This window comes from Colius striatus, chromosome 3 (genome assembly GCF_028858725.1).
Source record: "Colius striatus isolate bColStr4 chromosome 3, bColStr4.1.hap1, whole genome shotgun sequence".
NCBI lineage: Eukaryota > Metazoa > Chordata > Aves > Coliiformes > Coliidae > Colius > Colius striatus.
In genome coordinates this window covers 67,212,625-67,225,022 of record NC_084761.1, presented here as the reverse complement: position 1 = coordinate 67,225,022, position 12,398 = coordinate 67,212,625, and the positions used below count along the sequence as shown (strand labels likewise).

At 42.1% G+C, this 12,398-nt stretch overlaps 2 protein-coding genes across 13 annotated transcripts in view; one reads left to right on the top strand and one right to left on the bottom strand.

Moving 5' to 3' along the window:
• PCM1 (pericentriolar material 1) overlaps nucleotides 1–2,992 on the top strand; it is a 45,406-nt gene extending 42,414 nt beyond the window's left edge. For all 12 annotated transcript variants that reach the window (XM_061993877.1, XM_061993879.1, XM_061993886.1 and 9 more), the window contains 4 exons: nucleotides 649–899; nucleotides 1,115–1,207; nucleotides 1,323–1,446; nucleotides 2,676–2,992. In XM_061993877.1, coding sequence (XP_061849861.1) covers nucleotides 649–899; nucleotides 1,115–1,207; nucleotides 1,323–1,446; nucleotides 2,676–2,701 — 494 coding nt within the window. In that variant the 3' untranslated portion in view covers nucleotides 2,702–2,992. The remainder of the gene's footprint in view (nucleotides 1–648; nucleotides 900–1,114; nucleotides 1,208–1,322; nucleotides 1,447–2,675) is intronic.
• Nucleotides 2,993–5,271: 2,279 nt separating this feature from the next.
• Nucleotides 5,272–8,716, bottom strand: LOC104561833 (general transcription factor IIE subunit 1). The gene is made up of 4 exons (XM_010207666.2): nucleotides 8,269–8,716; nucleotides 6,801–7,002; nucleotides 6,069–6,292; nucleotides 5,272–5,663 (listed from the first exon to the last, which is right to left on the bottom strand). Exons 1-4 carry the CDS (start codon nucleotides 8,714–8,716, stop codon nucleotides 5,272–5,274), a joined length of 1,266 nt encoding a protein of 421 aa, XP_010205968.2.
• Nucleotides 8,717–12,398: the final 3,682 nt, after the last annotated feature.

The window sequence follows — 12,398 nt, the reverse complement described above, 5'->3', positions numbered from 1 at the left end:
TCTGATACTACCATTTCCCAGCAATTGAAATCACTTTGTATTTTAAAGATTTGTTTCTGTGAGTAATGCAGTGTTAAAACTCGTTAAGAACTGAGAAATCATTTTCTGTTAAAAGAAAGGAACGCTACCAAATTGTATGAATGTTACTTCTAATGGAACTGTTGTTACCACCTTCTCGTCTCGTATTTTTCTGTTACAAATACTGGGTTTTTTCTTGGTTTTTGTAGACTAAAAATAGTGTTTGAGTAGATCCTGTGTTGGTGCAAGAATGTGGCAAAATGTCAAGTAATGTATTGTTCTGTATTACATCTGATAACTAGAAGGAATATCTTACAGTAGGTCATGCAGTTAAGGATGTTTGTGGGGGTTTTAGTGTGTTTTTCTTCTTTAAAAAAGCAGTATCAAGTCACAAATTGTCAGGCACTGTCTTGTCATTATTGTTGATACCGAAGGGCATGAGACTACAAATAGCTGATGTTTTATTTCAGTCAGCTTTGTATTGATTTGAGACGCTGCAATTTACTTCCATTGCTCATTTGTAGTTTTGGATCATAATTCCTAAAAAAAGTAATAGTAATAATCTGGGATTTTTGTATGCTCAGAATCTTACTATCTCTAGCTAGTTAAAATGTAGTTTTGTGGTTTTAGGTGAACAAGCTGTGGCTACAGTTTTGCCTCATTACCTCAATGTTGTGGAGAATACACCACCTTTACCAGTCAGTGCCCCAGAATCTTTTATAACAGCCAATGTGAAAACAGAAGAATCAAGCTCATCTTCACCAGTAAATGAAACTGAAACACTAGATACCACATGTGTGGAAAACAAATCTGCTGCAAGTTCTGAAAGCTCCATGGCTGGCAGCCCTGATACTGAATCACCTGTGCTTGTGAATGAATATGTGCGTATATTTCAGTTAAGATACATCCAAGAGAAATGAGAAGATCTTTACTATTTCAGTGTTAATTCTAATTTCCGGTCTTGTTCAATTTTCATCTGCAATTTTGATATGGGCATTGGTTTTTTTTGGTGTACTTTATTGTAATAGCCTGAACTCCCATTTTGGACTGAAGATAAAGTAGCACAGTTCTCTTAAATGTTCCTTTTTATTAACAGGAAGGAGGTTCTGGAAACGTAAGCCAGAAATCTGATGAAGATGATTTTGTGAAAGTTGAAGACTTACCCCTTAAACTTGCGGTCTATTCAGAGGTATTTTGCCATTGTTCATGGGATTGTGGTTTAGAAGTGCACACCCTAAATGTCTTAGTTCTTGCTGTCTAGATAACTGTCCAGAATTTTGAGTTTTGCTTTATCTGTTACAAAGGCAGATTTAATGAAGAAAATGGCAATGGAGGCCCAAGCCAACACTTTGTGTGATGAATTACTGGCTGGAGGTGGAGCTCAAGATCAAGAACTAGTAGGAGATGCCCAGACTTTGAAAGAACCCGGTAAAGATTATTTTCTAAATCCTCTGGACCTAGTGGGAAAACACTCTGGAATGGCCTAGAATTTAAATATCTTCTTATCGCTGATGGAAGTAAGCACTTATCATGGTGCCAAAAGAATATCTGCTTTTTTTTCTGTCATACATTTGAAAATGATGCCTCGATACAAAGGAATTATGCCTTCCATGTGCCTTCTGTGTACTTCCCTTAGGTTCTGTGGCTAATGCTCATACAAAATTATCATATTTTAAATACACGTTGTAACATAATGGTTTTGAAATTTACTAAAATGGATTAGTATTTTTGTTTCTTGTTACACGCGCTTGGATTTAATCATATTGTAAATTCTAATTACTGTCATATTGAGTGTTATTAAATCAGATGATTTGCTGACAGACTGCTCTAGTTTTTGTAATGGAAAGGTTCAAGAGCATTTTCAGAGTAGTAAATATCCCTTCAGGGAAAATGAAATTATTTTTCATTTGAACCATACCCTGAGGCATTGTATATGGCAGTAAGAAAAATTTGGGGCTTTGAAACAGTATTTATACACTTAAAAAACTTAATGGTAGTGCAGATCAGAGAAACTTTTTTCTTTCACTTAATGTTCATATCGTGACACCAGTTATGGTATTAAGCTTTTGTTCAGTTGTTAGGTTTGTAGTTTTCAAGGAGATAGTCTAGTAATAGCATATATAAATGCATGAACTGGGTATTTTAATGGTGGTAGTTTTCTGCTGGTGCAGCTAGTTCCAATTCCTCAAACAGTATAAGCTGATGAAAATGCTGCTTGGCTTGTTTTGTTTTGTTTTTTATTGCAGTGACAGGATAGGATTGTCCAGAATAGAATGTGAAGGAAAGTTCATCTTTTCTTCCATTTCATTCACTACTCCTTATCATTCTATTCATCATAGCTATGCTGGCAGAAGTGTCTTGTTCCAGTTGGGTCAATACTGATGCTTGTACCTAGTAGGGAATTGGTCTGGCTGAGAATGCCATGCCACACAAAATTGGTAGCTAGCAACTAAGCCATTCGTAATCTGTGCACGGGGGATGGCTGTAGCTGTTCAGATAAGTCATGGCTCAAGATGCTTGTGAAAAAACTGAGGATTAAATGTATTAATCAAAGTGCTTTAAGGGATACTTCCAAGGAGCTGCTGAAGTGTGGTCAAGCACCGTGTTTGTTGCCTTGTAGCTGTTTGACAATAACGAGTATACTCTTTATTTTCCAGAAACTTTTGGAGCCCAGAGTGCATGAGAATACCCTGAAGATACTTGCGTTTCTAAACTCCATTTATACAAATGCATATGGAAGATCATCACTAATTTCTCAGAATTCTGGAACTGTATAAAAAATGTAACATTTTTGACACACTGGCTCTTAGGGATAGGTATGCTAACTTCTGCCTGTGGCAGTTTCAACAGCTGGAGCTGAATCTTCTATTCAGTTTTGCTGCACTGTTCTTTTTCTGGCTTAACCTTTTTTATTTTTATTGTGACTTGTTTAGTAATTTCAAAATTGTTCAGAATGGTAGTTTTAAATAAAGTTTGGACTTGTCTGTAAATTTGTCTTTCAAAAAATTTTCCTGTTACAAAATGGTATGCAGACTGCGGTGTTGGAAGTTAACTGACTTGACCTGTTGACATGCTTGTAGGCATTTCTTACTGTTCTTCAGAGAAACATTGCTTATTTTCCTCAGACAAGAAACTCCTGTTCCACTAAGTTTCTCCTTTTCTACAAAGCTGAGGTGTAGACACAGTACCTACCTCCATGTTCCCTTATAGACTAGACAATAGCTGGTTATAAAAAAAACAGTTCCTGTTCATGGCCTGTGGAATTCATTTTTATCAACACCTTTTTCTGAGTTGAAGTAAGTACCCTGGCTTTGGTGTTAACTGCAGTAACCATCTGTAGTTTTGTTTCACATTTTGATTGTGCAAATATTATGAACTTATCTGCCTACTTCAGTATCCTTCACAGGGTAACATGTCAGATTGCTGCAACTCAAAGCCTAGGATCTGTTTCTAAACTGTTTGACTTCGAGGAGTTTTCATATAGGAACAAGGAAATTTAGGAAACTTAATGTTTAAAAAAAAACCAGTTACTGTAAAATCTGTACCTAATGAAGTCTTGTGGCAAAGGTGGCATTAGGATTGTATAAAAGTAGAGTGTAAAACTTGAACAAAAGTTTTCTCTTTTCAGATCTGAATAGTAATAAGAGCAACTCATAAAATGAGCCTATCTGCTGGATTAGAGAGATCTTATTTACCTTACACACAAGGCTTTTCTCCAAGTGTTTAAAAAGTGAGGGTCATCTTTAATTCAGGATTATCTTGCTTTTGAGGTTAGTGTAACAATATAGCTGTATGCTGTGGAACATGGTCTAGTGACACTGTGACTCTTCTGTGATTTCTTTCCTGATTTTGAGAGAATTTTGAAATGGCAAACTACAATCACATGCCTCCTCTCCAACAACAAAACTTTTATCAATTGGTTGGAAGAAAACTTTGTCACTGTGCAGGCTTTAAACTCTGTGATCCTGTTTACAGAAAAAAACATTCAATTTTCAGGACAGAGGAAATGCTTTGGGAGAGTGGCAAACCTGCAAAAGTGAAACAGAACTGACAACTGTCACAAAAATCATTCACTAGATGTAATACAAGAATGTTTTCATAAAGTAGAACAAGCTTTGGCCATAGCTGAGAAATCAGTCACCCCATGAGCCCTGGAGGAGTATTGCTTTGGTCATACTTTCACCCTACCCATTCTTCACAGCACCATTAAGGGGGGCAGGGAATGCTGCAGGTCACCTTCTCCCTGCTCCCTGCAGGGCCACTCAGAGCTTGTTGCCCAAGACTATGGCCAGGTGGCTTTTTTGTATCTCCAAGGTGGGAGACTACAAGCTCTCTGTGCCAGTACTCAGTTATCGTTACTGTAAAAAAAGTGTTTCCTAATCTCCCATGTTTCAGTTTGTGCCCTTCTACTCCCAGTTTGAGCACGGGATAATGAAAATGCTAACTACATTAAGCTTTCCCGTTTTGCTGCTAGTCCTACTCCTACATAGTTCAAGTAGAATGTGTTTTTCCAGTAGAAGAGAAGATAGCATGTAAAAAGATTGCAGGATAGGAAGTGAATGAGCTTGCCCCATTGCTTGATTCCTTCCTGGTCTGGATGAAAAGGAATGTCATATGTTACCATTCAGTATCTGACGGCACAGTTCACTTGAGAGAGAATTCTGTGGAGCAGTAAGTACAAAGAATTGAGATCATTTTTAAGAGGCCAGGGCTGGTTCTCCTCTACAGCTGACACAGTTTAGTAACAGCTCTCCCCTTAGAGGGAGTTTGTTGTGTAACACCTGTCTGTTACTGTGGTATAGTGAATGACCTAACAATGAAACACAAAGGTATGAAGTGAAGCCAACTCATGGTGGACTTGGACTCTTTCACTAGTAGAAGTATCTGCTGCTGGTGGGAGGAAGGCAGAATAATTACTTGATTTCTTACCATAGGTTGCAACATTGACTTTGAAACTTTAGTCAGATCCCATTGTATCCCAAAGTGATTAATGTTCCCAAACGGATTGTGACATTCACAAAGTCTAAGCATTTAGACAACAGAAAACTCAGTAACTTCGGGTTGCATTTTCTGCAATGCGAGTATTTTGAACTGTAGTTACCTGCTACACGATTACTATCTCGCATAACAGCCAGGAGTTCAAACAAAATTAACCCTCTAGTGATAAACTTTGAAGAACAGCCATTAGACTGTTTTATTTCAAAAGAAGCCTTCACCCATTCTGTGCAAGTTTGCAGATTTATGGAGTAATATTTATTCAAAGACAGACTCAAATATTTCTTGCCCTACTTTTATATAAATTTCCCTCTCCTCTTTTGTCATGAGTGACACGAGATCTGGGTTTTCACTAACTTCACCATATGAGTGAGGCTGACCAGCCACCATTAAAATAGGACCTCGTGTTTCCTCTTCCTCCTCTTGTTCAAAGTTGCTGTCTGCTACCTTCATTCCTGCTCTTGAGTGCTTGGCATCATCTTCAGACTCACTGGTATCACTGCCTGATTCAGGCAGTTTGGTTTTGACAACAGGAGCCTGGTCTGTGCTAGATGATGACTTGGATTCATGGATCAGAAGAGCCTTGATGATTTCATTATCAGTGATGGCTTCTTGAACACTTCTTTTATTTTCCTCAGCAGCATTTACTCCTAACAACACACGCTAAGTATTAGAGGTATCAGTAGTTTACAGTTACCGCAGGTGTCCTACAGAAGTGATTTGGTTTTTTTCTACTCTGGATCTTTTTTACCCACATTTTAGAATTCTCATGAAAGTGCTGATATTTCCAAGAGCTTCTCACTTTAAAAATTACCATTAACTGCAGAGTTAGAGCCAAGAATTTCCGAACCTGGCACCTGACGTCTGGCTTTAGGAGTACTACCTAAATTGGTCTAAAGACTAGTTTTTAGAAACCAAGATACAATAGCCACTAAGTACAGCACTAAAGCATTACTCAGTGTTCTAAACCATGCTTACTACATTTTCAACAGGAAAGCTGTATTTGAGGCAGTAATGCTGCTTCATTTAAGTATTTACTAATGCATAAAACTTACCAACTCTGGTGGCAGCTGTTGTCGCTTCTTCCACGGTGCTCTGTGACATCCAGACAGGTTGCTCTTTAGTTGCTTTTTCTCTTGTTTTCTTCTTGGGTTCAGAGTCTTGGACTTCAATAACTAAGTTCTGGGTGTATGTATTGCCAAAAAAGGAGCTTCTGTTGGCCCATTTCTCAGGCCTGCTGCAGGATGCCATCACACTTGAACCCACCTTCTGATAAAAGCTGAATGAAACATCACCCATTTTGGACAGGTTAAATTCAGGCAAGAAACTCACCAGTTCTCATTCCAAAAAAAAGAAACCCAAGCCCCAAAAGCATGTTTGGTCAGCAGATTAGCTTTAACAAGTGCTCTACATTAATTTGCACTTGCCATTACCTCCTCTCAGAGGCGAGTGGTTCAGAACCATTAGATTTTTATGTGGTTGCTTCAGTAATGCATCTCTGGTTGCAGCAGACTGACAGAGAAACATCACTTGCTCACAGAATGGGCTGTGAACGTTAGCTGAAGGAGAAGTCTGGAAAATTAATTACTTAGAAGGTAGTAAAGCTATAAATGCATAACAATTTAGAATGCCTTGGATTTTACAGGCTTCTTCATTAAGCAGTGGATGGTACTGCACAAAGAATGGAGAAGGAAGTGGGCCGCAAGTTCAATATTTCAAAGGTTTTTACAACGGGAAAGTTTTTAGGGGATTTGTATTGATCAGAGGTTGTAGGGTTATGTTTATACCTTTCTGATAATTCTGGTATTTCTGTTGGCTGAGGCTCCAGCAAGTCATAGGGCAGAATGATATCTTCAATCTCACGCAGCAGCACAAAGAGAGGCTCAATCTGCTCATTGAATTTTGCTAGCAGGGTTCGAGCGTCGCGCTTGGGAAGTGCTGAGGCATCTTCCTCTACTTCAGTGTTGCAGTAAGTGCAGCGGAAGGTCTCTGCAACATGATCCAAATTGGCGATTCTTGTGTTTATAGGACACAAAAGATCAGCAGTACCTCGTGAAGAAATCCACAGCTGGCACAACTACCAAATATTCTGACTTTATCCATCTGTTCACATTTTAACTAGTGGAACTTATGTTATAAACTTTCGGTTTTGAAGAAGGTCTGATTGTCACAGAAAGTGAGACAAATGTCTTGATTGGGGCAGGAAAGTGAAGTTGGCTAGACATGGGGTACCATCAGATAATAAGGTTTATTTTATTTGTCTCTGATCTTTTCTTACTTCATAGTGTAAGATGACATTTGCAAGCAAGCTTGTAGTTGTTCAGAGTTCTAAAGTTCAAAAAGACTCAGAGTCAAAGCTTATGCTGAAAGCCTATATTTATGTTTTAAGCAAAAGCATTAATAAAATTAAAACAATCTATATGGCCAGCCTCGATGTTTGCATTTCAGTAACTTGACAAAGTCTCTCCATTTAGAACAGAGGGCTGATTTTCCTAACTGACAGTTTCACCTTTGACATTTCAAGTTTGTTAGTCATCTAACATTCCTCCTCCCTGCCTCTGGCATCCTTTCCAGATGCCATGACACTGATGTTAATGTGGTAGATGCACTTAACATGTTGCAGTAAGATGCCATTTTAACCCATTTGGAAGGAATACCCTCTCTTTAGTTATTTTGATTTTGGAGAAACTCTGCAGCTGCCTCTGCTGCGGCTGTGTGTTGCCACCCTGGCCAGAGCCTGAGCCTCTCCATTTCCAGCACAGGAGTGACACTGCCTCCTCCCTACCCCAGGCTGCAATATGCTTATTACAGGAAGTGGCTGCGAACAGTTTTAGCCATGTTGACTAACTTTTCTAGCAGAAGAGTTGAACACAGAGATAGAGTAACTAATGTGGAACAGAACAAAGTGAGTTCTGTATTCTCACTCCATAGGAGGAAGCAGAATCCCACAAGCCTTGGATGAGTCATCTCAGAGAAGGCTAAGCATCTTTTCATAGCAAAGCTGAGGCCTGAAATCTGATTCCCAACCACAACTTGGATATTCAAGGTGATTCTTCCTCTTGCTTGGCCAGTTCTAGAGAGACAGCTTTTTCTCTTACCCTTACCTCTCAGCTTCTCTTGTCCCAGGCTCGTGTCCATCAGCAAACAGAACTCCATTCTAAAAACATGCTTTTTTGCAAAGTTAGCACAAAAGTAGCTCCTGTGCAATCAGTTACTCTTTAAGAGAAGAGCAAATAAGCAACATATGCCACATACCTGAAAATACATCAAAGAGCTGATTGACTTCCAGATCCATGTAAGTGCTGGAGCAAGATGGACATTTAAAAGAAGACCTCGTAGTTGAATCCCGCTCGTCTGCTTCTATTTTCCGGCGTACGTGATCCAGTTTGTACTTCACCACATCCACCAGCACTTTGTAATTGATGTAATAGTAGTTGTGCCTTGTGCTCTTCCCATTAGGTCCTGTTTCAACTCGCACACGTGTCTTCACAAACTTGTCTGCCTTGAGTGTGTTGAGGATGGCACGCAGCTGCTTGCGTTCATACTTGAGCAGCTCTAACAAGTCATCCTCTTTCACACAGGGGTAGCGGATCAGCACGTCCAGGGCCAGGGAGTACTCTACCCCATAGAAACCACGCACTATATATTTGGCCAGGCGCTTCAGGGAGGCCGGGACCTCCGTGATGGTGTTTGGCACTTCCATGAGGAGCTGAACCACCATTAGAAGTCGTGCTGTACAACAAACAAAAGGGAGGTGAGCTGTAGCCAACCTTTTTTAGTGCTTGCAGGCAGGTATAGAGCAGGTTGTTTGCTGTGCTGCACTGCTGTAGGAGTCCTCACCAAACAGATGAATGTAAAATCCTTAACCTGCACGTGGGGGAGGTATCAATAGATATCAAGGATTATCTGATCTTCAGGTATGACAATTACACCCGCAAAAACACCTGTCCTCTTGTGTAAAACCCCACAGAAGGTACCTAGGACAACAGGTTATATAAAGTTCACAATAATCCTCTTTACAGAAGACAGCACTGTGAACTTGCATGTCTAGGTCTGCCTTAAGTATCTGTGTCATCCCCAGGCAGCCAGGTAAGATCTGAAGTGAACACTATATGCCTTCAAAACTAAAGCTCGGGACACAAACTGGGCAAGAAATCTTTAGCTTAGTTCAAAAAAAACCCATAATATAGAGATTGTGTCTCCCTGCACAGCAAACTCACAAGAGGTGTTTGAACACTCTGATTTTTCTGCTGGCTCCTGTGGTCAAAAGCAAGGCCCAGGATGCTCTATCTTGTCTGTGACTGCACTCAGTCAGCACAGGGTGTTTGGGGCTGTGCCCGCTTGTTCCACCACCCTAAATCACCACAGTACATTTGTAGCAGAACATTTTCCTCCCTAATCTTCTGCCATGTATAAGAATGGGCAACTCCTAATCCTAATTTTAATCAGTCCAACTGTCCTAAGTGTTTCTTATCTGTAAGTACTGGTGGGAAGAGAAAGAATTGAAGTGTATTTCCATAAAGCCACATCCCCGTTCCCTTCTCTGAGGCATGTCGAAATCCTGGGGTGGTATCTGATAGCACAGCCTCTCGCCAGGTCTCTTGGCAGAGAACCACACAGCATGCAGCCAAGTGGTGCTGGCATAGCCAGTGGGGCAGAAGGTGGGTGGGTAGTGGGATGGTGTGGCACGGCACGACACTGGCACCCACTGCTGAGGAGCACCTTGCTCAAACCCAGGTAATTGCGTATTCCTACAAACAGTTTCAGGGTGACCTTTGTTAGAAATCCTAGTTAAATGAACAAAACCTACTTGCAGTAGCCTGGTAGTTGAGTGTCATAGTTTAGGCCCATCCAGGAAGAAAGGACTGTGATCAGCCACTCATTCACTCTCCACCCCCAGTGGGAAGGGGAAGAGAAATGTATTGAGGGCCTTTGTAACTCCCTAAGTTAGGGACAGGGAAGGCTCACTCACTGCTTACGGTCCCAGGCAAAACAGACAGGGCTACTCAACTTGGGGAAGGAACCAAAAAATAATAATTTAATCCACCAACCAAAAATGAAGAGCACAACCAGCCCTCTCAGACAACCTTCTGCCCTCCCCTCTTCCCAGGCCCAGAGCCCTAATCCCAGTGCCTTTGCCTCCTCCCTCTCCAGCAGCTCAGGGGGCAGGGAATGGGGGTTTCAGTCAGTCCTTTCCCGATAGCTCCTGCTGCTTGTCTCACCTCAGGGCAGGAAGACTTCTCCTTGCTCCACCATGGGGTCCCTTACACACCCAGCAGCGCTGCACAGGGTGTTCATCCTGAGGGCTTCATTTCCTCTCCCCTCATGTGTATGTCTCTGGGGCCTGCAGGCTCTTCAGCACAGCCTGCACCATGGCCACCTCCTCACACAGTCTCCTACCCTCAACCCGAAGCTGCCGGTGACTCTCAGTCCTGCCATTGCCCTCCATGGGTTGCAGGGGCACAGCCTGCGTTCTCTCCCTGGGCTGCAGGAAGGACTCCAGTCTATCACTCCTCCTCTGACTATAGAGTCCACATTATCACCTCCATCTTGTACCAGTCCTTCACCTCCTCTTCCGCTGCAGATTTCCCTTCTTAAATAATGACAGCAGAGGCATCATATTGGCCTGGCTGGGCTGGAACCACCTCAGAGCCAGAGGAAGTTTCAAGAACTGCTGATTGCCCTCCCTGTTACCAAGCAAAAGTGGCTCCACACAAACCCATAACATTGAGCCATAATTAAACTTGCATCTCACAAGGGGAGCACTACCTTTTGGATAACTGCAACTAAATGTAAACCTGGTGGTCTGAGGCTGGAAACCCTGAAAACAATAGCACCACACTGACCTAAATTTCCCAAAGAAAGAGTGGGGGAACACTGGAATAGGCTGCCCAGGGAGGAGGTCAATCTTCACACTTCAACCAGCAAAGAGCCTGAGCAGCCTGACCTTGCTTTGAAATTACTTGAGCCATGAGCAAGGGTTGGACCAGTCAGCTTCCAGAGGTCCTGTCTAACCCTCTGTTCCAAGAGTTAAATTTAACTATACTAAGAAGAGAAGCTTTGAGAATATCAATCAGTTCCTTGACTGTCTTCCTCAGGTTGTAAGAAGAGCATTTCTGTGCTCTGAGGAACAAGCAATTTGAAAATTATTATTATTAGTTTTTCACTTCTCCTTTTCTCTCACTCTCAAAAGAGACTCAACAACAGTGTACCTGACTGTCATCTGTGAGGAGGGCAGCATAGCTCATCACATGTCTAGTCAACATTCCCATTCGGGGGCAGGAAAGTGCAGGAGCTTGAGCTTGTTTGTGTTCAAACAAGTCTCCCAGAAGCTAAATCCAGATCTTGCTGACAGTCAGGCCTTAGCAAGGGTATGACATACCATCTGTGTGCGTGCATATGGATGTATCTGTAGTGGGAAGGGTCATACTCTAGTCAAGATTCAGGAACTTCAGCTGCTGAAAAGAGAAGTTTAATAGAATCTTTGACTGTTGTCTCATCTCCACCTCTTTCCTTGATGGATGAGCTACTTCAAGTTGCCAGTGCATTTTCTGCCAGATAAAACCATACACAGACCTATTGTAGACAAGCTAGTGAGCACAGTGGCTGTCCTGCAGCCACTCACGCCCCAGCTGCACTCAGCAGGCAATTTTCCTTCCCCAGCTGCAAGCAAGGGCTCATTGCTCTTAGAGCTGAGTAGGCTTTCCTTTGAAGACAGGAAAAGGGGTATGCAGTGGATGATCTATTTCTGTAGAATAGCCAAGAAGCTTCAGATAGCAGAGAAGCTACCAGTGCACAGGACAGCTTCGATGTTTTGCTCTTGACCCAGGGCTGTGGGCTGGGTTCCCACATCTACTGTCCCGTGTTTCAACCCCAGAGGCACTTGAGCATAAGCCACAAGACTTCTGGAGCACAGACAAAAATCAGACTCCTTCCACAGAAAAATGTGCCAACTTATGCTGAAGACTTTTCTTTCTTCCTGGCCTTACAAATTTGGCATTAGCTTCCATGTGGTGCTTATACTCAGCAGGAAGGAAGGACAGTGTCCTTAGCCAGCCCGAGATCAGCAGCATGGTTTTCAGTCTCCCCAGAGCCCTGAGCCTTGTCCTTCTTCACTGTGGGCAAACAGCCCACAGAATGGAGGCACCGTAGCCTCCAGTAGAAGCCCAAAGGAAAGCAGCCACCATGCAGTTCCGTAACCCAGTCCAGCCCCAGCACCTGTCTCAAGTGTGGCAGCAGTCATGTGCATTAGTCTGGACTCATCTCTCAGAAACAGCCAAGGTGCCCTCTGCGTGCATTTACTTCACAGGAGCAACAGTTGGACTGTGGCACTATGTAAAAAAAAGAACAAAGCCACTTCTGCATCTAGTCTGTGACTAATGAGG

Excerpts from the sequence above, each read along its gene's own strand:
- LOC104561833 (XM_010207666.2), bottom strand. The coding sequence starts at position 8,716 with ATGGAAGTGCCAAACACCATCACGGAGGTCCCGGCCTCCCTGAAGCGC. Across the intron at positions 7,003-8,268 it reads GCTCTTTGATGTATTTTCAG|AGACCTTCCGCTGCACTTAC; the intron begins GTATGTGGCATA and ends ATCATGTTGCAG. Across the intron at positions 5,664-6,068 it reads AACAGCTGCCACCAGAGTTG|GAGTAAATGCTGCTGAGGAA; the intron begins GTAAGTTTTATG and ends GTGTGTTGTTAG.